Below are 23,416 nucleotides of genomic sequence, written 5' to 3'. Positions count from 1 at the left end.
TCCTGCCTCAGCCTCCCTAGTAGCTGGGACTACAGGCACGCGCCACCATGCCCAGCTAATTTTTTGTAGTTTTAGTAGAGACGGGGTTTCACCATGTTGACCAGGATGGTCTCGATCTCTTGACCTCGTGATCCACCCGCCTCGGCCTCCCAAAGTGCTGGGATTATAGGCATGAGCCACCGCGCCTGGCCTGCCAAGAATTCTTTACAGTTCTCAGTAGTTTGCCTTGGACGTTTTTTGTTTTCATTTTAGAATATGTAGATCCACCTTATTCTTTTTAATAGCGGCAAAATATACAATGGTATCATAGTTTATTTAGGTTGTTTTTTTTTTTTTTTTTTTTTTTTTTACTGTTAAAAACACTGCAGTGAACATCCTTGTGCATGTGGTCTTGTGAACATTTGCATGTATTTCTCAGGAGTTGTCAGATCATAATGTGTTTGCATTACACTTTAATATGGTCTACCAAGTTGCTTTCCAAAATGACTGCCATCATTAGTGTATGAGAGAATTTATTTTCCCATCTTCTTTAACACATTACTAAGCCTTTTAACTTTTGCCAATTGAATGAGGAAAACCTACTGTTATCTTTTAATTTGTATCTCCCTGTTTACTTGTGGAGTTCTTAATATGTTGGACATTTATGTTTTATTCATTGAATTATCTGTATTCTACATCCATTTTTCTATTGTATTTCATAAGCATAAAATTTATTTATATTAGTTTTTTTGAGACAGAGTCTCACTCTGTCGCCAGGTGCCAGGTTGGAGTGCAGTGGCACAATCTTGGCTCACTGCAACCTCTGCCTCCCAGGTTCAAGCAATTCTCCTGCCTCAGCATCCCGAGTAGCTGGAACTACAGGTACATGCCACCACACCCAGCTAATTTTTGTATTTTTAGTAGAGACGGGGTTTCACCATGTTGGCCAGGATGGTCTCAATCTCTTGACCTGGTGATCCATCCGCCTCGGCCTCCCAAAGTGCTGGGATTACAGGCTTGAGCCACCGTGCCTGGCCTGGCATAAAATTTATTTAACATAAATTTTATATGATACAGGATCCTTCATAAGTAAATGAAAACCCCCAAAATGGGTAAACTTATATATATTTTTTATTTTTGCAGTTTATTTTTATTATTTATTGATACATAATAGTTGTACACATTTTGAGAGTGTATATGATACTTTGATATATGCATACAATGTGTAATGATCAAATCAGTGTATTAACCAAAAAGGTGACTCAATCAGTAGAGGTTCATTAAGCCAGTGTTTAAGGATGCACCTGGGAAAAACACAAGTCACAAGAGCATCTGTTACCTGTGCTTTCCAAAAGGGGGTTTCTAAAACCCAGTACTGAAGAGTAAAGAGCAAGCAGAAGGGACAAAGGAAGGTAAGGGAGGCAGTGGGACAAAAGGCTACAATTTTTGTGAGGCTCAGTAAATCTATGTTTTACATAAGGTAAGGTAAACATTTGAAAGAGTAAAGAGTCAGTTATGTATGCATCTTGGGGTAGGGGAAGGAGTAATTTTTTTTAATTTAAAAATTTCATTTTATTCCCTTGGATTATTACTATTATTATTTTTCTTCAACATTTATTTCAAGTTCTCCCTGATGCTCTCCTCAGCACCCCTAGAGGTCCCAGTGTGTGTTCCCCCCAGTGTGTCCATGTGTTCTTATCATTCAGCTCCCACTTGTGAGAACATGCAGTATTCAGTCTTCTGTTCCTGCATTAGTTTGCTGAGGGTAATGGCTGCCAACTCTATCCATGTCCTTGCAAAAGACATGATTGAAGGAGTGATTTTTTTGTCTTGTCCCTGTTCTGTACCTAGGAAGGTAAGGTTGTAATTGACATTGTCAGTGTGAGATTTAACAGAACTCAGTTTTAAGAATTAAACTTAGGTTGCACACCGAAGGTTACAACTGGCATGTGCTGGTTTTATAGGGGGATATGTATCCTGAAAGGTTTTAGTGACTAGGAAGGCATTTTCCTGTGAGAAATTTGTGAGGGAGGTATATGTCCTTTTGCCATTGTGGGACCCTGACTTAACATGTAATGCTATGACACAGGGTTGTGAAATTATAGCTATGGAGGAAACGAGGAGGAAGGAAAAGCAGCGTTGCATGACTCATTTTCTAGGTTTAATGTTCCCTTTGGTATAATGAGTTTGGGGTCCCAAGATTTTATTGTCTTTGACTAGAGTATTAGGACAGCCATCACCTCAAACATTTTTTTATGTTGGGAACATCCCAATTCTTCTGTTTTAAACTATACAATAAATTATTGTTAACTATAGTCACCCTCCTATGTTATTGAACACTAGATCTTATTCTTTCTATTTAATTGTAGTTTTGTACCCATTAACTAACCTTTCTTAATCCCCACCTCTCCTTCTCAGCCTCTTGTAACCACTAATCAAGTCTCTACTTCCACGAGATTCACCTGTTTAGCTCCCACATATGAGTGAGAACATATGGCATTTGTCTTTCTGTGCTTGCCTTATTTCACTTAACATAATGACCTCCAGTTCCATCCATGTTTTTGCAAATGACAGGATTTCATTTTTTATAACCAAATATTAATAATATTCCATTGTGTATATGCAGTTCATTATCTGTTCATCTGTTGATAGAACTTAGGTTTTTTTTTTTTTGCCTTTGTTTATTGACTGTTTTGTAAGCATTTTGTTTCACAAAAATCTCCAACTGAAGTTAATAATATGATATTGTGAAATATGTATTTGGTCTTCAACCCTATTTCCTTGGCATACAACTCCTAAAATCCTTAGAACCTCCACAGTAATGCCTGTTTGTGTGCCAGTGATTGACTGATGGCTGATGGCCCCTATGTAGTTTCAGGATGCGGGTTGTTTAGCTGAAAGACCAAGGCACCATTAGAGGGGTGGAACTTTCAGCCTCACCCCTATCTCTGGGGAGAGAAGAGAAGCTGAGGGTTAAATTGATCACCAGTGGCCAATGATTTAATCAATCATAACTATGTAATGAGGCTTTCATAAAAAACCCAAAAGCCCTGTGTTTGGAGAGCTTCTAGATGACTGAATAAGTGGAGGTTTCTGGAAGGTTGTGCGCGTGGTGGGCACGGAAACTGTGTTTCTTCCACCATAACTCACCCTATGCATCTCTTACATCCAGCTGCTCATTTGTATCCTTTGTAATATCCTTTATAATAAACTGCTAAACATGTTTCTGGAGTCCTGTGGCCACTCTAGCAAACTCATAGAACCCAGAGGCAATTGTCAGAACCCCAACTTGAAGCTTTTCCATCAGCCGTTCTGGAGGCCCAGACTTGTGACTGGTGGGGCCATGGGGTTTGTGGTACTGAGCCCTCAACCTGTGAGATCTAACACTATATCCTGGTAGATAGTGTTGGAGTTGAGTTGGAGGACACCCAGCTACTGTCCATTGAAGAACTTATTTCTTCCTTGGTGTGTAGGGAGAAACTGCCACACATTTGGTTGCACAAGTCTTCCGTGGTGATTGTTGTGGTGTGAGAGCAGAGGAAAAACAGTTTGAGTTTTTTACTCTCAGACAGCTCCATAAAACTCTGTGACTACACCAGTGAGCATTGGCAAAGAACAAAAAAGTCATTCAATTTCTTTTACCAGTTCCGTAAACTGGAAATGATTCATAGCATTTGCACACATATTTGTAATGTTTTTGACAGCTATATCCATGACACTTCTCGTAGTCTGCTTTAGAAAGTCCTGCACAGTGTTTTCCACTCAATTCTGCATCAGTAGTATACCTTCCTTTTAAATTAAAAACTTGTCCATTCTGTGTTAATGTAGAAAGATAATTTTATTATAATATAATCAAAACAGTAATAAATATTTCAGATTAATCATCAATTACAGTTTACATAGGTTATCACTAATTTGTGCTGTCTGCATTGAGGACTAAGCTCTGATTTTTTTTTTTTTAATCTTGCTCAAATTCCTATCTAAGGAGTCTGGGGAGTCATGCCCTTATAAACCATAAATTCCCATCAGATGGGTTTTATTTAACTCTGTATATCATGACTTACTTTTCAGTCTGACTCTGGGATAACATGGAAGAAAATAAAAATATTTTACCCGAAAACATGTTTCTCTGCCATATCTTGAAATGTCCCTGCAAAGCCTTCCCTTATGGGAAAAAATCCACATTCTATAGAAAATCTACTTTCCCCTTGTTTTCCTTCCTTCCTTTCCAGATCCAGGCACCTTTTTAGGTCCGATAAGAAACATTTTACAACCTGTTCTCTCTGAGGTCTGCCATCTGAGAGCTTCCTCTGCACAATAAAACTTGGTCTCCACAATCCTTTATCTTAACCTGAACATACATTTCCTTTCTATTGATCCCGTCTTCAGAAAAACTCAACTAATTGTAAACCAGAAAACGTTTATAGCCTGGAACCCCCCTGCCTCCTTCACCACTTTGAGTTGTCCTGCTTTTCTGAACCAAACCAATGTATTTCTTAAATGTATTTGGTTGATGTCTCATGCCTCCCTAAAATATATAAATCTATAATATATATAAAACATATAAATATATATATATAATATATATAAAACTAAGCTATACCCCGACCACCTTGGCACATGTTCTCAAGGCTTCCTAAGGGCTGTGTCATGGCCACGGTCATGGTTATTTGGCTCAGAATTAATCTCTGAAAATATTTTATACAGAGTTTTACTTTTCTCATCAACAGCATGATATATTCAAATATATTATAATCTGCTTCTTTGATTTAATGCTGCTTGGAGTAGACCATGTTATGGATGTGTTGTATGATTTTAACTGCAACTGCTGTGCTTTTAGATTCCTTCCACTGTACGCAACTGTGTAGAATACTTCATTGCTCCCGTGTGCATTTTGAGTATTTTTCTAGGGTAGATTCTGAGACATAAAATTACTACAGTTTTAGGAGATTTCTTAGTCGTGTAAAATATTAGTAGATACTCCCAGATCACTATCCAAAACGTCATTTTACACTCCCTTCAACAGTACAGAAGAGTACTCCTTCCCTTGTATCCTTATCCACTCTTGGCATTTTTTTTCTTTTCTTTCTTTTTTTTCTTTTTAGGTTCTGTGATCCAGGCTGGAGTGCAGTTGTATGATCATGGCTCACTGCAGCCTCAACCTCTTGGGCTCAAGTGATCTTTCCACCTCAGGTTCCTGAGTAGCTGGGACTACAGGCACATGCTACCATACCTGGCTAATTTTTGTATTTTTAGTAGACACAGGGTTTCTCCATGTTGCCCAGGCTGGTTTTGAACTCCTGTGCTCAAGCGATCCTTGGTCTCTCAAAACTGTGGGATTATAGGCCCATGTGCCACTGAGCCTGGCTAAGCTTACTCTTGGCATTTTAAGTCTTAAAAAATTTTGCCAATCTATGAATGAAAATCATTTTTAGTATACATTTCCTTGATAACTGAGATTGAACATTTTTTCATATTTTAGTAGCGTTTCATTCTTAACATAATACTTGTATTTCTTCAGAAAATAACAAAATAATTATCTAAATAAAATACATACCCTGTGTTCTTTCTTTGATTCTCTTTTAATGTTGTGAAAGCTCAGAAAATGCTAGAAATGCTAGAATGATTTTGCGTACCTGTGGTCCAGTTGTTGATTTTCTTTTTGCGTCTCTATGGACAAGAATCATTTGCATTGCTGATTTCTACAATTTACAGAGCTGCAAAACTGCTCAAAGACAATGAAAGGAAAGAACTATTATAGAATCAAATTACTCAGTGGGGTATACCAGACAACACCTAGCATTCCATAGGACATCCCGCAGTCTTTCACTGGTTTTCTGAAAGATAATACATTTAAAGCTTCTAACACATTGTCTGGCTCGAGGTGAGAGCTCAATAAATTTAATTTGCTTCTCCATTGTTAAAAGAATGAAAAACAAGATAATTGAGAATTTATAGCATTTCTATGGAACTACAGTTCCCTGGATAGTTGCTGTATCTAGATTGACTTTTGATTTCACTGGGTCTTGTGCAGTGCCTGGGAGCATTTTTATATGTGGTCAGTAATTAAAAAATTTATTTCCCCACCTCTTAATACTATCACAGTTGTTCAGTTAACAGTTTGATTGGATAGAACTATGTTCAAATATGTTCTGATTTATTCCCCTATCTGGAAAAAACATGTATATTGTGAGAAAATAGGCTTGTCTTACTTACATCATTATGTATCATGTATTTTCATACTGGGGTTAACAAATATATTCTAAGCATTGAAACTGGTGGCCTTGAAAATGGCTTGACTAGCTGTTTCTTTTCATAGTCCAAACTGGGTGAATATAGCTAAATAAAAAATCTGGCTCTATTATAATAGCAAATTCGATTTCGTGTGTGGAGTCTTAAGGCATGATTATACTGTTTCTCACCATGAATAGTGATTTTTTACACATGATAAGGCAGGCTAGCATATTCACATACATTACGGCTAGAATAAACCATTGCTTTAAAAATATGATTTTTAACCTGCTTTTTAGATTGAGTGTTCTATAAAAATTTCTTCTTAACTGAAAAAAAAAATATGCAGAGGCTAATGTAGACTGTAAAATGAAGGAGAAGCTTAGCTTTACTGTGGAGTCTGGGTCTGGGTGTAACCTAACTAGCTAGAGGATATGCAATTCCTGATTGACAGCAGGTCCAGCATTATGCAGATTTTGTAAGGGAGAACACTCAGCTCAGAAACAGTGATGAGAGGCTCTGTTAGGAATTACTACATTCACTACTCATATCTTTCAGTTTTCTGTCTACTGGATTTGTAAATAAATAGCGCAAAACAGTTCCTCTTTTGTTTTTATTAAAGTGATACTGCAATGCAGTTCAGTCTGTCAGCTAGGCATATATGTGTGAAATTTGATATTCTCACTAAATTAGCTAATTTTTAGCTGTGTTCCATGCTTATCTCTAGACCTTTGTGTATTAAATCCTGTCTCGAGCTGTTCCCTTTATACACAAGTGTGTTTTGCTTGTGCCTTCCTGTCTTCTTCAGTGAGAAGCTTTATGTAGGTCAGGCTTGGCTTAAGCAGATTTCCTGAACCTGCGTCAGCTTAAGCTGGAGGAATTTTAATAAACCCTCCCCTGTAGGCGTGGGCCTAAATGAGGCTAGCCTAGTTAAGCCTGATCTTTTTCTGTTTGTGAAAAGAGCTGAGCAGAGCTGAAGGCTGCATGGTGGTTTCAGAAACTGCCTACTTAATTTGAAAAGAACAATGGTAGGAAAGGCTAGATCTTCCAATTTTACCTTATCTGAAAAGCTTGATTTGCTAAAGCTTGTGAAGCCATATGTGAAAATTCTCGAAGAACACACTAATAAACATTCAGTAATAGTGGAAAAGAATAGATGTTGGGATATCATAGCAGTTAACTATAATGCAATTGGAGTAGACCGCCCTCCTCGAACAGCACAAGGCCTACGCACCCTTTACAAAAGGCTCAAAGAATATGCCAAACAGGAGCTATTGCAGCAAAAAGAGACCCAATCAGATTTTAAAAGCAATATTTCTGAGCCAACCAAGAAAGTTATGGAGATGATTCCCCAGATTTCCAGTTTTTGCCTGGTAAGAGACAGGAACCACATACAAAGGTAAGCTTTATTTTATTTTGTTATGGAAAATTATGGCGCCTCCTATCCATTGGGCTTTGGCTTAGTTGTGACAGAGATATGCATAGTAAGCATCCCCACAACGGGAGCAATGAATAGTGTCTTTGTTTTGCATTTTTTAAAAAGAGAAAAGTGAGGCTATAAGGAATTTTTCTTTTGCATTTAAGCTACTTTTTGACTGTCTTCCCCTCCCCCTTGCCCCCTGTAGTTTCTAAAAGTAAAGGTTAGGGACGAATAAGTGGGATGAAATTTGTGACATCACTTCATAAACTTTTTAAGCTTTAAAATTAAATTATTTAGTTTGCTTCTGAGAGATACTTTTTTTTTAAATTTAAGATTACATTTCACTGGAATTTTTAATTTTATATGAAATTTATATAAAGTTAGCAGCTTCTAGAGAAATGGAACCTTTGCTTTTCTATGAATTGTCATTGTCTACACTTATTGAATATGCATTAACTAACAAATAGAGCTAAAATCAATAAGTAAACTTGTTAGTGGCATGATTGTGTATATAAAGACAGTTTAAATTATTTTTCTAACACATTTAAAATAAAGATGAACACAACTAAAAGGAGTTAATGCCTAATTAGGGATTCAGTTTACTTAATAAAATTTAAAGTTTTTGTTCTTTTTATTCCTTAATGGTCTAGTTTCACTTTGATCTTGGGTCATATAGGAAAGAGTAAGCTTTCTCTTACTGTTTTGCAAGGATATCAAATTATGAATTTTAAAATACCCCTAAGAGCAGCTGGGTTTTTTTAGAGTTAGAAGCAATTTTTTGGTTAAACTTGTGTTCTATGTGACTATTTGCCTTGGAATTTTCAAAACTGTTATCTTGTCACTAATTCGGATTGTAACCTCTGGCAAAATATGAAAATGGCAGCTACATTCTTATTCTGAACCATTTAGGGTAATTTAAACAAATTGTAAACTCCTTGTTAGTTTGAGGGGGCTTTCAAACAAAGCTTTACACAATGTGCTTTTCTATTGGTGGGAGAGGCATTATATAAGCAAATTATTGATTATTGTGAAATCCCTTTGAAATTAGGAGAGAAACAGAAAAAAACACTTTGTAGCCAAGTGTATATATTATTTTGGTAATTTACTAGGAAATTATTTTTGAGCCTAGCTTTTTACCAGATACTGCTTATTTCTACTATCTGATAGCACAGTAAAAAAAATATCACCAGTGGGAATCCAGGACATGAATACACAGTGGATTAATTCTTGGGGCCACTGGTTAAAATGTTCACTGTGATGACAAATGATGAAATCCCAATAGCTGGATATCCAGAAAACTACCCAGTAAAATTGTTTTATGCTGTGCTGCTTATGCAAATTTTCTCCCCCTTGAACCATAGAGAAAAGTGTTTTTTGCATTGCAGGTATAAAACTGTACCTTTTGGCTAGTAGGTATAAATTTTTATAACTTGAAAACTACATGTAGAAACTAATTTTAGTTGCATATTTTAAAAATACAGTGAGTATAGAAGAGAATTACATACAGTGAGTATATAAATATACAAGTATCTGGTTACATTTTGACCATTTGTGTGTGTATGTATACAATATTCACACACACAAAAAATCTTTCGGAACATCAATGTTTCTGTGATAAAAATGAGTTGATTTGTGCATTCCTATACCTATGGCTTAAATAATACCAATTTGTTAGATTTTAAAGGGAAGAATATAAGAAATATGCCTCTTAACTTCTTATGTTAGTGTGTCTACATTGACATTTTCTCCGTATTAGCTTATTTCTTTAATGTGCTTATATTTATTTGACATCATCCTTGAATCTTAATCTCAGAAGTTTATGATTATTCTATAATCTTGACTATACTTCTATATAAATATGCCTGCTAATCTTACCAAACTCTCCCTATTTAATAAGGAAAATACTAGTGTTTGCAGTAACATACTTAAAAATATATACCTGTTTTGTAAGGCTATTTATTTCTGTAACTCACATTGCCTTATGTCTTTATTTTTGCCTTTCCCTAATATCAGTTTATATTTTGTGTTTTTGTAAACTGATCTTCAAAGTTCTGATTCTCAAGTTCTTCTCTGTCATTTTTGTGACCTGCTCTAAAGCTTTTTTTCCTTCTTTTTTACATTATGCCTTAGTTGTAATGTGTTAGCTGAAATGGAATGTTCCAGATATAAGGCATGTTTTTAATTTACTTGGGAGTATAATGTCTATGTTTATAGTCTATTGTACATACTAATTTGAAATAGTAATTGAGTGGTTTTAAAAACTCAATTTTCATATGCAGTTTTAGCCTTTTCCCATTCTAGGTTTTAGCAGAGCTATTAATAGAGGCAGATTTTGTTACTTTGAATTACATTTATAATTAATTGTTTTGTTTTTGGAGATCATAAAATAACACAAATAGGGACAAGAACAAAAGTGAATTTATGTAATCTACCAATAGATTTTTCATTATATACTATATATATGTTTCATTTTGTCTCTTAGATAAATATCTGATATTTCTGGCAATTTAATGCCATTAGTAAGTGACATATGGATAGTTTTAATCTTTCTCCATGCATTCTACTTGAACTTGTTCCAGCATTTTAATTATCCATATATAAAATATTCTTTTAATTATGTTTCTTATTTGTAAAATCTCCATATAATATTAAATAAAATATTTCCATTAATGTTCAATAATCTCATTTCCCTCTGTAACTTTTATGTTTAGTTAGACAGAAGCATAATTAAAAAAAAAAAAAACCCTCAAAGAGCAGATATTCTTAATTCACAGCTTCATGTTGTATATAAAATTATGTTTAAAAAACAGAATTTTAAGGTTTATTGCATTTATAATATAACTTGGTATGTTGAAGTTTATGCTAAAGCGGTAGTTGTCTCCATTAAAATGCATATTTGGTGGAAATGTAATACAAATCTGTAAATGTAATAAACCTTTAATATATGTGTATAGGCTATTAAAATATTTTATTAAAAAGTCGTTTAATTTGTTTTTTCAGTCATTCAACATATAATGAGCATCTACTAGGTTCTAAGTACAGTACCTACTAGGTACTCATTATACAGTGGTGGATTAAAACTGTTGCTGTTGTGAACTTTATCTGAACAGTGATTGAAAGACTTAAAGAGCACCTGAGTCATCTGGTTCAGGATAGGTAAAAGGGAAGTGCCATTGCATCTGAAATAAGAAAGTTAGGATATACACAGTCTTTATGTTTTATTTTTTGGGCAAATGCAGAAATCAGTATCTCCCGTAGATGGCCTTTCACTGTCCTCCTAGGAGTTATGGGCCTTGGTGGTTTTAAGATCAGTCCAGGAGAGCAGAAATAGGAGGTCTAGGGCTAAGGTCTGGGAATAGTAAGACTGAGAATGCATTAAATGGCTCTTTATGCCATTTGAGAACCTCAGGGTTGTGGGGAAAATAGGTGTCTATTTGACAACATTAAAACTGGCTTTTCTTTTTTATTTTCTTCATTGGCCTTGTGTAATATTGGTAATTTCTTGCCTCTTTAAGAGCACAGTTTTAAAGTTAAGGATGGGGGAGACCTATAGGTATATATTATTGAAATCCCAATCTTAGGCACTTCAGGGTATTTCAAGTGTTAAGATTTTTTTTGGTTTCATAACTTTCTTTATAGTTTTAAAACTTTATAATTTAATGTATATTAAACATAAAATTATGCTATAAATATACTTTTTCTTCATTTGATTTACATATTATAATGCTTTTTTGTGTGCTATAGTGCAAACTTGGATGAGGAGGCACAGGCTGGTACCAGTTCACTACAGGTAATGTTGGATCACCATCCTGTTGCCATTACAGTGGAGGTGAAGCAAGAAGAAGACATTAAACCACCTCCTCCACTGGTTTTAAATTCTCAACAAAGTGATACTTTAGAGCAAAGAGAAGAACATGAATTAGTACATGTTATGGAAAGATCCTTGTCGCCTTCACTTTCCTCTGTTGATATGAGAATGACATCGTCTCCATCTTCTATTCCAAGGAGAGATGATTTTTTTCGGCATGAGAGTGGCGAACACTTTAGGTCACTATTAGGGTATGATCCTCAGATCCTGCAAATGTTGAAAGAGGAGCATCAGATAATTTTAGAAAATCAAAAAAATTTTGGATTGTATGTTCAGGAGAAGAGGGATGGATTGAAAAGAAGGCAGCAGCTAGAGGAAGAACTACTAAGAGCAAAAATTGAAGTGGAGAAGCTGAAAGCAATTCGCTTACGGCATGATCTACCTGAATATAACAGTCTCTAAGTTTTTTTTTTTTTTTTGGTCAATCTTGCAATTGGTTAATTTTGATTTTGGCCAAATTACTTTAATTTGGGAGTATCCTGAAACAGAATACATGTTCTTAAAAAATGTTGTTAATCTCTATTATGGAAAATCTTTTTTTATATAATTTTCTAGTTATTTTATTTTGAGATATTAAAATTTACTGATTGATTGGCATGGTTATAGTTTTTATTGTCTTTTTTTTTTTCCTGAGTTTGTTGACCTTACAAAAGATATTTTATTCTGATCACTAAGATATACACAAATACGACAAACACATATTCTTTCAAAGTTCTGAGTCTTTAACATTTTTAGTTAGAACTTTGAAAACTGTAGCTAAAGATTTTTAAGTCAGTCTAATTTAGAAGCTATACTAACCTAATACCAAGAAGCTTGTCTGTATGATACTGGTTTTTATGCTTTTATCTTTTGAAGGAGTAAATCCTAGGATTTTAGAGATGGAAGATATTTGGAGAACACTTTTTCTGCCTCTGCACTTTAGAGGTAATGAAACAGAAGTTCAGGGAGAACTCAGTGATTTACTTTGTGTAACAGAGCTATTTATGGCAGAGCAGGGACCAGCACTTAGTTTTTCTTTGTGTAATTTTCCTCCCACTATTTGATAGAAGTAAATATCCACAAAAATATTCTCTAGATTTAAATACTAGAAGCATTTGTTTCATTAAAATTGTTTTTTAAGATTGTTAGGTTGTGAAATCAGGAAAATTGTATCAATTACCCCATTCTCTCTCTATTTTTGGTCCAGCAAAATAGACAAGGTATTCCATTGATGCTATTATATAATTTGGCTGTGTGATTAAAGACATATCTTAATTCATTTTAAATGTCCTGTTCTGGAAAAAATTTCTTTCACAGCAAAAATCAGAATGAACAAAATTAAAATTTTATGTTTTTTTAAGTATTATCTTTTTAGTATTTGTGGAAATAAAACCTCAATTCTTAAAGCACATATATTAAATTTATATTAAGTATCTAATAAGTATTTACTTAAGAATTTCTATTTTTGCTGGGGTTCTGTTGAGAAAGGATTTTTAAGCCAAGTTTTAGAATGGGGTAGGTGGAATTTTAGCAGTGAAGGGGAGCATGGGTGTTTGAAGTCAGAGTGAGAAGCTGGAAAAAAGACAAGGAAATGGGAAAAAGTGGATTGGGTATATAAGCACAAATGCAGTGCTAAGCCAGTGATTTTAAGTGAGTGTAGAGAGAGTTTGGATTGTGGTATCCTGGACTAGGAAGGACATCTCCCTGGACTAGGTAGGATAGCTGCTGTTTAACTCCAGCAGAATTTTCACATGCGGGAGAAAACCAGAAATCTACATTGGTTTAATGCAGAATTTTCCAATTTTAAAATGTTTGCAAATAACTCTTGCTTTCAAGACATTATACAGACAACATGTGAGTGGGCCTCATTGAACCATTGGGCTTCCACTTTGTGGCCTTTGGAGTAGAGCAATAGTTTTCCAAGTATGGGTCCTGACTAGCAGTATCAGCATCACTTGAGAACTTGTTAGAAATGTAATTCCAATTCGAACTGAATTAGAAACCTTGAGGGTGGGGTCAGCAATCTCTTTAATAAACCCTCTAGAGATTCTGATGCATGCTAAAGTTTGGGGACCAGTGAAACAGAGTATTTTAGAACATTATTTGGTGCCTAAATCATACTAGTCTCAAAATTTTTGTTGAAGAGCAGTTGAAAGTGAACTGAGGGATATAAATTTGGATGATGGTTGTTACCAGATTATGAATTACATTAAATATTATTTATAATGAGTCAGACTTAACTCATCATACAGTGGGAAGCCACTGAAGGCTTTGTATTAGGGGACTAATTTGATTATAGTTGTGATTTAGGAGGAGTGGCATTTAGGGACAGGTGTTGAGAGGAACTTAAATCAGAAATTTAAGTCATGGCTATAGAAATGGAAAAAAATATAAAATGAACTCTTAAGGTACTATTTTAGCATGTTGACTGCTTAATTTCATTGGTTGGATTAAAACGAAGGTGTTTTATACCTGGTAGAGTTAACTTTTTAAATTATAAAGATGTACTGAATATATAATATGGCATATCATTTTGACAATGTTACCTTTTCTCTTTAATCTGTGCTATGACATCTCTTTGAGTCTAATGAATTTTGTAATTCTTAATTTAAGGTAATGTTTCACAGTATAATTATAGTAAATACATCTTTGCATTAGTAAGCTTTATTTTTTGAAATTATTGAAAGCAAATATATGAGATTTAATTCACTTTACAGTTTCAGCATGAATTGATAATGGAATGTTCAATTTGAATGTTGGCTTTGTACAGCAAATCAGAGTTTTCCCAAGTGTGTTCTGTGGAACATTAATTCTATGAGATGTTTCTAGAAAAGACATCTTTTTTTGGTGGTTAAGTTCTGAAATAATTGTGAAAGGTAAAAATTATGTGTACACAAAATTGCCTTTGAAAATTCCTTTGCTGACCGTAAAATAGCATAAACACAGTCTGCTACAATCTTATTTTTCTCCAGCATTAAGATTGCTTTTTCTTTAGTGTGTTAGATGACACAATTCATTAGCATTTAGGGGCTATATACAGTAAGAAACCTATTTGTACGTAATTTTAAACACCAGAATCACACTCTGAGTTTACTGCAGCAATTTTTCCAAGTCAATCTTTTTTTTCTCCAAGTCAATCTTGTTTTAATTTTAATTTGCAAAAGTTTAAATGCTTATAATTCTGCTCATTGTCTACCTTCCCTTGTACAACCATGTTTAGCATAGTATAGTTTATGAGAATTCCTGTACAAAGAAAATTATTTATTTGGCCATATAATCCTTTTCAGAGGCTGTTTATTTTCTTACAGAGTATCTTAGGGTAATTTGGAACCAAACCTTTTTTTTTTTTTTTCTTCTTTCTCACATTGAGACGTTTTTGAATTTGGGGAATACTTACCAACTACCAACTAACATTAGCAGTTTTTGTTGAGGACAAGTTTCATTAAGGGAAATATATAGGGGAAATTTTGCTACTACCAATGGAATATACACTTGGCTCTCTATCTGCAGGTTTCACACCTGCGGATTGAAGTACTGTGGATTGAAAATATTCAAGCAAAAAAAAAAAATTAACAGTACAACAATAAAAAGTAATACAAAATTTAAAAATACAGCATAACTGAGGTAGGAGTTGGGCTAACCCCCAATTTTGGGGCTCACCATCCTGCATCATAACTATTTATGTAGCATTTACATTGTATTAGGCATTGTAAGTAATCTAGAGATGACTTAAAGTATTTGGAAGGATGTGTGTAAATTGTATGTGAATACAAACATTTTATATAAGGGACTTGAGTATCTGTGGATCTTGATGGGGTAAAGGGTGTCCTAGAACCAATCGCTCCCGGATACTGAGGGATGACTATCACTTAAGCCACCAGACATCCTGCGTACCACCGACACTTGTTTGGGGGCCATGAGCTTTAATTACAAAATGTAATGCTGGGTGAACACAGAGAACAGTGATTTTTTTTTTTTAAATGTAGACTTGATTCTGTAGAAATATATTACATTTGATAAATATACTAAATAAATAGATTATTTCATCTAATACATTAGTATTTCAGATAGTGGATAGCTACTTCCCTTTCTGTTATCCATATGAATATAAATGGATATGTTGTTACAACTTATGATTTTGTAAACTAGCTATGATTTGTAATGACATCCTGAGAAAAGTCAATGAAACTTATTTCTAATGAATGCCATATTTCTTAAAATAGTCAAATTAAGTATTTTTTTTTTGTACGATGAGATATCAACTTCTTGTTATTTCATTTTTTTTTAAGGAGTCACTCTACCCTGTTCTGTATTTACTTACGTGAAAATGTTTATGAGTTTTTTTCATGTGCCTTCTTTTAGAGTAATGTCAAATTTTAAATACACATGTTTAAGTAACTTAGAGTGTAATAAATTGTGTTTAACATATACTGTAGATAATGATGGTTAAATGCTTTGTTAACACATGTTCTTTTAAATACAAGAGAATACTTTGTACTGATTTGTGTACTTCTTTGTGTGCCATTAAGACAAATAATTCAGTACTGTAGCAATAACATTTTTTGATGAGGCATAATTGAAATACATTTATTTAGACAATTATAGAAGATGCCCAATGTACCATATTTAAATATCACATTTCATTTTTTTTTCAAATGTTAAGAGCCACAGCTTTTCAAAATCAAATATTTGATGGTGAATTTGATTGTAAATACTTTAAAATAATTAGATGAAATATGGTTGCATACTTAAACAAAAGAGTAACTTCTTAGAATAAGCAACCTAATTAAACATTAACAGTCATGCAAAATCTTTGTATACAATTTTGAGAAATTGTTCAATATATTTTTATATATCTTTTATATTGATTAAAGCTAGTAGTTATAATTCGAGGATGTTATTTTTAGTTTCCAATTGCTTTGTAATAGTGGAAAGCAAAATAAATGAGTACATAAAAATAAAAATACCACCGGGCATGGAGGCTCACGCCTGTAATCCCAGCACTTTGGGAGGCTAGGGTGGGCGGATCACAAGGTCAAGAGATCGAGACCATCCTGGACAACATGGTGAAACCCCATCTTTACTAAAATACAAAAAATCAGCTGTGCATGGTGATGCATGCCTGTAGTCTCAGCTACTCGGGAGGCTGAGGCAGGAGAATCACCTGAACCAGGAAGCAGAGGTTGCAGTGAGCCAAGATCTCTCCACTGTACTCCAGCCTGGTGACAGAGTGAGACTCTGTCTCAAAAAAAAAAAAAGAAAAAGAAAAATACCACTCCTGTCAGTCCAGACAACTTAAAGGATATATAATTATAATTACACTTTGCTAGCAGGTCTTTTATGTTTTAAAGTTTATGTGTGAATTCACCTTTTTTATAAAGTTTTTTTTCCCCTAACATTTTATTAAGAAACCCTTCAAACATACAGAAAAAGTTAAAAGACAGTTATAGTAAGTACTCATATACTTATCATGTAGATTCTGGAATTAATGTTTTGCTATATTTGTTTTATCACATATTTATCTGTCCAATTCTTTTTTTTTTTTTTTAAGGGAAAAGTGTTACTTCAAAACAAGTTGTAGAATTAGAATAATTTACGTCTAAGTACTTCAGCATGAGTATTACTAGAGTTCACTATTTATTTGTGCATGTGTGTTTTTTAGGTAAGATTTGCATACAGTGAAACGCACAAATTTAAAATATACTATTTGGTGAGTTTTGATGTACAACTGTGTAGCTCAAACCTCTATCAAGATTTAAAACATCACTTCATAAGTTCTCTCTTTCCTGCTTCTAATCAGTCTTCTAGCACGTCAGGCAATCACTGTCCTAATTTGAAAAAAATTATAGGTAAGTTTTGCCCATTCTAGAACTTCATATAATTGGAATCATACAAGATGCATACTTTGTTTCTGTTTTTTGTTTTTTTTTTAAACTTATCTTAGTGTTTTTAATCTTCATCCATGTTCAACCATCCTTCTATTAGTACTCATTGCTTTCTGTTGCTGAGCAGTATTCCATTATATAAATATACCACACTATTTATCCATTATCTTTTGATGGACTTTCCAGACTTTGGCTATTATGTATAAAGATTCTATGAATATTCTTGTGCAGTTTTTTCATGGACATAATGCTAGATTAGGGAACCATATTGATTTAACCTTTAAGAAACTGCCAGACATTTTCTAACATGATTATATCATTTTACACTTCTATCAACAGGGTATGAGAATTTTCATTTTTATTTTTTCTCTAATATTTGCAAAAGGCCAAGCATAGTGACTCACACCTGTAATCCTAGCACTTTGGGAAGCTTAGGCGGGTGGATCACTTGAGGCCAGAAGTTTGAAACTAGCTTGGCCAACATGGTGAAACCCTGTCTCTACTAAAAATACAGAAATCAGCCGGGTGTGGTGGTCGGCACCTGTAATCCCAGCTACTCAGGAGGCTGAGGCAGGAGAATTGCTTGAACCCAGGAGGTGGAGGTTTTCTTGAGCCCTGATTGCGCCACTGTACTCTAGCCTGGGTGATAGAGCGAGAGCTTGTCTCAAAACAAACAAACAAAAAACTTTGCATGTTCAGTGATTGGAATGTCAAAATTGAAATTGATGATTAACTTTCGTAATATTTAAGTGCATTCAAAATGCTGGGCAGGTAATTTAGATATCTGGGAATATTGCAGCTTGTTGGTTTTTTTCCACGTTAGTACTAGTTCCATATATGCTCTGACAGGAGGTATTGAATAAATATGAAATGTATAGCCTCTGCTATGCTTATAAAACATAATTCTGAAAATGATGTTTAATGCAAAGAAATGTCTTCTAGGTTTGCTTTATACTTAGTTGACATTCAATCTCTTACTAGATAAGGAAAACTGATTATCAGTTTGAAGCGATTTCTATATTAATGTTTATATGCTTTTTAGTGTAATAAAAACTTTCAATCAAATTTATATTGAAGTTATATGTTAATACATTTTAAACATTTTGGTAGGTTTTGGTAATTTTAAAACTCAAAACATAATCTGCAAGAATATTTACATTCTCTATTGAATTTGATTATATGAGATATTTTGAATTTCATTTGTGCCATTGAAAGCAATGTGTGTATTTAGAATTGTTAAACAAAAGAATGTTAGGCTGGGTGCAGTGGCTCATGCCTGTAGTCTCAACACTGTGAGGCTGAGGCGGGAGGATTGCTTGAGTCCAGGAGTTCGAGACCAACCTGAAGACCTCACTTCAAACAAAAAAAAAGAATATTAAAGACTTTAGGTTTATGGGATGTACCATTAAGTCGATCAACTCCAGAGTGACTATGCTTAGGAATTGTTCATTAAAATGGTAATGCCCACTATTAATATTAAATGACATTATTTTCCTTTATCAAGACATGGTTTTAAGCATCCTGCCTTTAGGAAGCTTTTTTTTTTTTTTTGAGATGGGGTCTTACTTTGTCACCCAGGTAGGAATACAGTGGCACAGTCACAGCTCACTGCAGTCTTAACCTCCTGGGCTCAAGCAATCTACCTGCTTCAACTTTCTGAGTAGCTGGAACCACAGGTGTTTGCTACCACGCCCAGCTAGTTTTTGTATTTTTTTATACAGACAGAGTTTTGCTGTGTTGTCCAGGCTGGTCTTAAGCTCCCGGGCTCAAGTGATTATCTCACCTTGGCCTCCCAAAGTACTGGGAGGTATGAGACAGTGTGCCTAGCCACCTTATGAATCTTGCAGATAGGCCTTCAAGTCTCTTGTTTATGCTGATCATGTTTTGGTATTGATTTGGCAAGTGCATTATAGGGCCAAGGAAAAATAGATCAGAACCCAGTTTATAGTTAAAAATTATAACATGGGATTGTTAGGGGTGGCTATTCTGGGACATAGCAAATTAGTCAATATTTTCTGTAATACTAGTAGTCTAGATATAGGAAGTTATGTTCCAGTATCTCATGTTCCCATGATCTCATTTTTACCTTTTGGAATTATTCACCCTCTCCATTCCCTGCTGTAGGGCCTATATAATTTTAAAAATGGGAGTAACTGGGAAAGGGACAAGGGCAAATGTTGATGGTAGTAAACATTAAGGAAGCACTTACTATTTGGCAAATACTGTTACAAGTGTTTTACATATATTCACTAATCCTTGCTCACAGTAGGTTTGTGAAGTGAGTATTAGTAGTATATTCATTTTATAGATTTATAAACTGACACAAAGGAGTTAAGTAACTTATCCAGGGTTACAGAGCTAGGAAGAGGCTGACTTAAGAATCAAACCCAGCCAGTCTGTCTCCGTAGTTCATGCTTTCTGCTGTTCTGCAAAAGAAAAGGGTATATCTAAGTCTGAGAATCTTATGGTATTTCAAAGTTAATTATAAATAATTTCTGAATTATCAGAATTTAATGATCCTGTTCAGTGTTTTTTTCTCGGAGCTGGTGGGCTGGTGGCAGGGAGAGTCTTGGATTTTAGGGTCTAAGAGTCTAACAGCCATTCTCTTAGACCCTGGAAATATAATAGAGTGTTTTACTTCAGGATGTTTTCGCCAGCCTTTTGTTGAAGACATTCTTTTTACCCACTCTTTAGGGTTTCTCTTGGATAACCTAATATAAAACAGAGAAACAAATTTTAGCAGTGCAGAAAGATTTTGTCAGTTTTTAATTCAATGCACGGCGACTACTACTGGTAGAAATAATACAAAAAGAAAACTAATTAAAATTGGCTAAAATTGCACACAGCAAATTTTTTTTTTTTTGAGGTAGAGTCTTGCTGTGTCGCCAGGCGCCAGGCTGGAGTGCAGTGGCGCGATCTTGGCCCACTGCAACCTCCACCTCCCCGGTTCACGCAATTCTCCTGCCTCAGCCTCCTGAGTAGCTGGGACTACAGGCGCGTACCACCAAGCCCAGCTAATGTTTGTATTTTTAGTAGAGATGTGGTTTCACCATGTTGGCCAGGATGGCTCCATCTCTTTACCTCCCTCATGATCCACCTGCCTTGGCTTCCCAAAGTGCTGGGATTACAGGTGTGAGCCACTGCACCTGGCCAGCAAAATTTTTTAGAATTCAAAAATTTATTGAAGCATTCTGTCTTTTGTTAATGCGAAAAACTCAAAACTTTATCTGGGAAGATCGGGCTTGGTAAAAAAATAAAAGTAATCAACCATGACAGCTACAAATTTATCTAAAAACTGGTAAATTTTCTTTACTAAAACTTGTTGGATTAATACAATCCTGGTAATATTTAACTGTGTAAAATTTGACTCAGTAAAACTGTATTTGGTAGAAATTATGGTTATAAAAGAACATGTTCATGAAAGCTTTCACTAATCAATGAAATATGGTACATAAAAAAGTGACTAATGAATCTTTGTTATAAAGTTTACTTGGAAAAAGATTGATCCTGAAGGTAACAGTTCTTTAGCAATGAAAATAAAAATTCATTGCTGAAGAAAACAGGTCTTTAGCAGTGAAAATAAATCAACCGAGCCACTGTCGATTTGTATTTTAATTAAAAAATTTCTTTAGCAATGAAAAAAAAATGTAAATGAGTACAGAATTATATTCTAAAGCAACTCTTAATGAAAATCAATTTTAAGATAAATACATATGTATATGTATATTTATACATATTCTCTTTCACAATTAGTCCCATTTTTAAAATTATGTAGGCCATATGGAGAGAGTGAATAACTCCAAAAGGTAGAAACAAGATTATTGGCAACATGGGATAGTGGAACATAGTCTCCTGTATCTCAACTATTTGTATTACAGAAAATATTGACTAATTTGTTATGTCCCAGAATAACTACCCCTAACAATTATATATACATATATATATATATATATATATATATATATAATTTTTGTGTGTGAGGAGCTTTTCTGGAAAATTCTAAAACTGGATTTAGAATTGGAAAAACTGGAAAATTCTGAAAGAGCTGTACCACTGATAATTTTATATATATATAAATATATATATATATATATTTTTTTTTTTTTTTTTTTTTGAGACGGAGTTTCACTCTTGTTACCCAGGCTGGAGTGCAATGGTGCGATCTCGGCTCACCGCAACCTCTGCCTCCTGGGTTCAGGCAATTCTCCTGCCTCAAGTAGCTGGCATTACAGGCATGCACCACCATGCCCAGCTAATGTTTTGTATTTTTAGTAGAGACGGGGTTTAGTAGAGTAGGATGGTCTCCATCTCTTGACCTCGTGATCCACCCGCCTCGGCCTCCCAAAGTGCTGGGATTACAGGCTTGAGCCACTGCGCCCGGCAATATATATATATTTTATAATTTATATATATATGTATATATATAAATTTTTTTTTTTTTTTTGAGGAGGAGTTTCACTCTTGTTACCCAGGCTGGAGTGCAATGGTGCAATCTTGGCTCACCGCAACCTCCGCCTCCTGGATTCAAGTGATTCTCCTGTCTCAGCTGTGAAAGTAGCTGGTACTACAGGCATGCATCATCATGCCTGGCTAATTTTTGTATTTTTAGTACAGATCGGGTTTCACCATGTTGGCCAGGGTGGTCTCAAACTCCTGACTTCAGGTAATCCACCTGCCTCAGCCTCCCAAAGTGCTGGGGTTATAGGCATAAGCCACTGCCTGGTTGATAATTGTATATTAATTAAATATTTTTATAAACATTAAGTCAAAATGTACCTAGAATCAAAATAGCAGTGTTTGAAAAGTATCTTGTTCTGTGAGTATGGTAATGAACAATTCAAAACAGACTCCTCCTCTCAGGACTTTATAAGTTAGTGGGGAAGGCTGGCATTAAATACTTTGTTACATAATGAATTATTTAGATAAATATTGAGGTAATAGGGTGAGTTGATCTAATTTGGCAATTGGAAATTTAAGTTTTACAGAGTAGAAGTTAATTTAGATAAGTGCGTTAGAAGATGACATGTAAAAGTAGCTATGGCTGGAAATAGCATGCTTCCTTCAAGATTACTAAAGCTAATGGATTTTAAGCCAGAGGCATACATTATCAGATTTACATTTAAAAATGGATAACTATAAAAAATGTGGAAAATGATTTTAGAGAATAGAGGTGGCAAAAGAAGATCTCAGTAGACTTGTTGGGAAGCTCCTGCAGCAATACAAAAATCCAGATAAGAGATGAGTTGAAAAAAGTGGAGGCAATGGAGAAGGGGACAGTACATAGCTTTGAACACCTTGTAGAGGGCAAGAATTGTCTGGATTTTGTGGTTGATTATCTGTGGGACTGACAAAGTAGAGAGTGTCAAGGATGATTTCCAGTTTTCTGGCTTGAATAAGGATGAAACATGGGGAAACGAAAGAACGAACAATTTTTGGAGAAAATATGTGGACATGATGATTTTGAGATGTTTATGAGACATGTGGACATGTCTGGGAGGCAATTGGATATACAGATCAAGAGTTGTAATCTGGGCTAGAGAAAAAAAGGTTGTTATTACCATTGAAGCCACTGAAGTGGATGGGCTACTTATACTTAGAGAAGTGGTACACAGTGAGAAAACAGGGCCTAGGAGTCAGTTCTGAAGAATGCCAATAAATAAAAGGTAGAAGTATGAACTGGCAAAGATGTTTAAGAAGTATCAAGCAAAGAAGTGAGAGAGAAATTTGAAGTGTGTTAGAGAAGCTACAAAAATATAGTTCAGTATTTCAAAGAGAAGTAGTCAACATTGTCTAATGCTTTTGAGAACTTTGATTAGGACTAAAAACACAACCTGTGGGTTTATAGACAAAGAGCTCCTAGTGTCCTTTAGCAGGGCAGTTTAGGGGAAGACTGTACTGGAAGCCAGTTTGGAGTAGTTAAGGAGTGACAGAACTTGAAGAAGCAGAGGCGGTGAGGGGTTGGGGTAATTTGGGTACTTGAAGTGGAAACAATGGGGTAGACAACTTCTTATGGTATGAAAATGTCTCTTTCTCTTTTTTTTTTTTTTTTTTTTT

General features: G+C 34.7%; 2 protein-coding genes across 11 annotated transcripts in view; both read left to right on the top strand.

The window, feature by feature from the left end:
• RAD54B (RAD54 homolog B) overlaps positions 1–23,416 on the top strand; it is a 111,041-nt gene that overhangs the window by 37,384 nt on the left and 50,241 nt on the right. Inside the window, exons 1-2 of one of the 10 annotated variants that reach the window (XM_037741874.1) lie at positions 7,570–7,609; positions 11,375–11,420. The exons of 6 other annotated variants lie outside the window; for them this stretch is intronic. Coding sequence is in view for 1 of the 4 variants with exons in the window: in XM_017538117.2 (XP_017393606.1) it covers positions 11,375–11,424 (50 nt within the window). In the remaining 3 variants the exon portion in view is untranslated. Of the gene's footprint in view, positions 1–7,151; positions 7,610–11,374; positions 15,975–23,416 lie in introns of those variants that run through there. 3 more of the 10 variants (XM_037741873.1, XM_017538117.2, XM_017538115.1) reach the window with 3 other exon arrangements.
• Positions 6,904–15,978, top strand: LOC108310907 (fibrinogen silencer binding protein). Its single transcript, XM_017538118.2, has 2 exons — positions 6,904–7,609; positions 11,375–15,978. Exons 1-2 carry the CDS (start codon positions 7,236–7,238, stop codon positions 11,898–11,900), a joined length of 900 nt encoding a protein of 299 aa, XP_017393607.1. The 5' UTR covers positions 6,904–7,235; the 3' UTR covers positions 11,901–15,978.

Source organism: Cebus imitator, unplaced genomic scaffold, assembly GCF_001604975.1.
Source record: "Cebus imitator isolate Cc_AM_T3 unplaced genomic scaffold, Cebus_imitator-1.0 Scaffold109, whole genome shotgun sequence".
Taxonomy (NCBI): Eukaryota; Metazoa; Chordata; class Mammalia; order Primates; family Cebidae; genus Cebus; species Cebus imitator.
The sequence above is the reverse complement of the archived record's forward strand: the minus strand, read 5'-3'. Positions and strand labels throughout refer to the sequence as shown.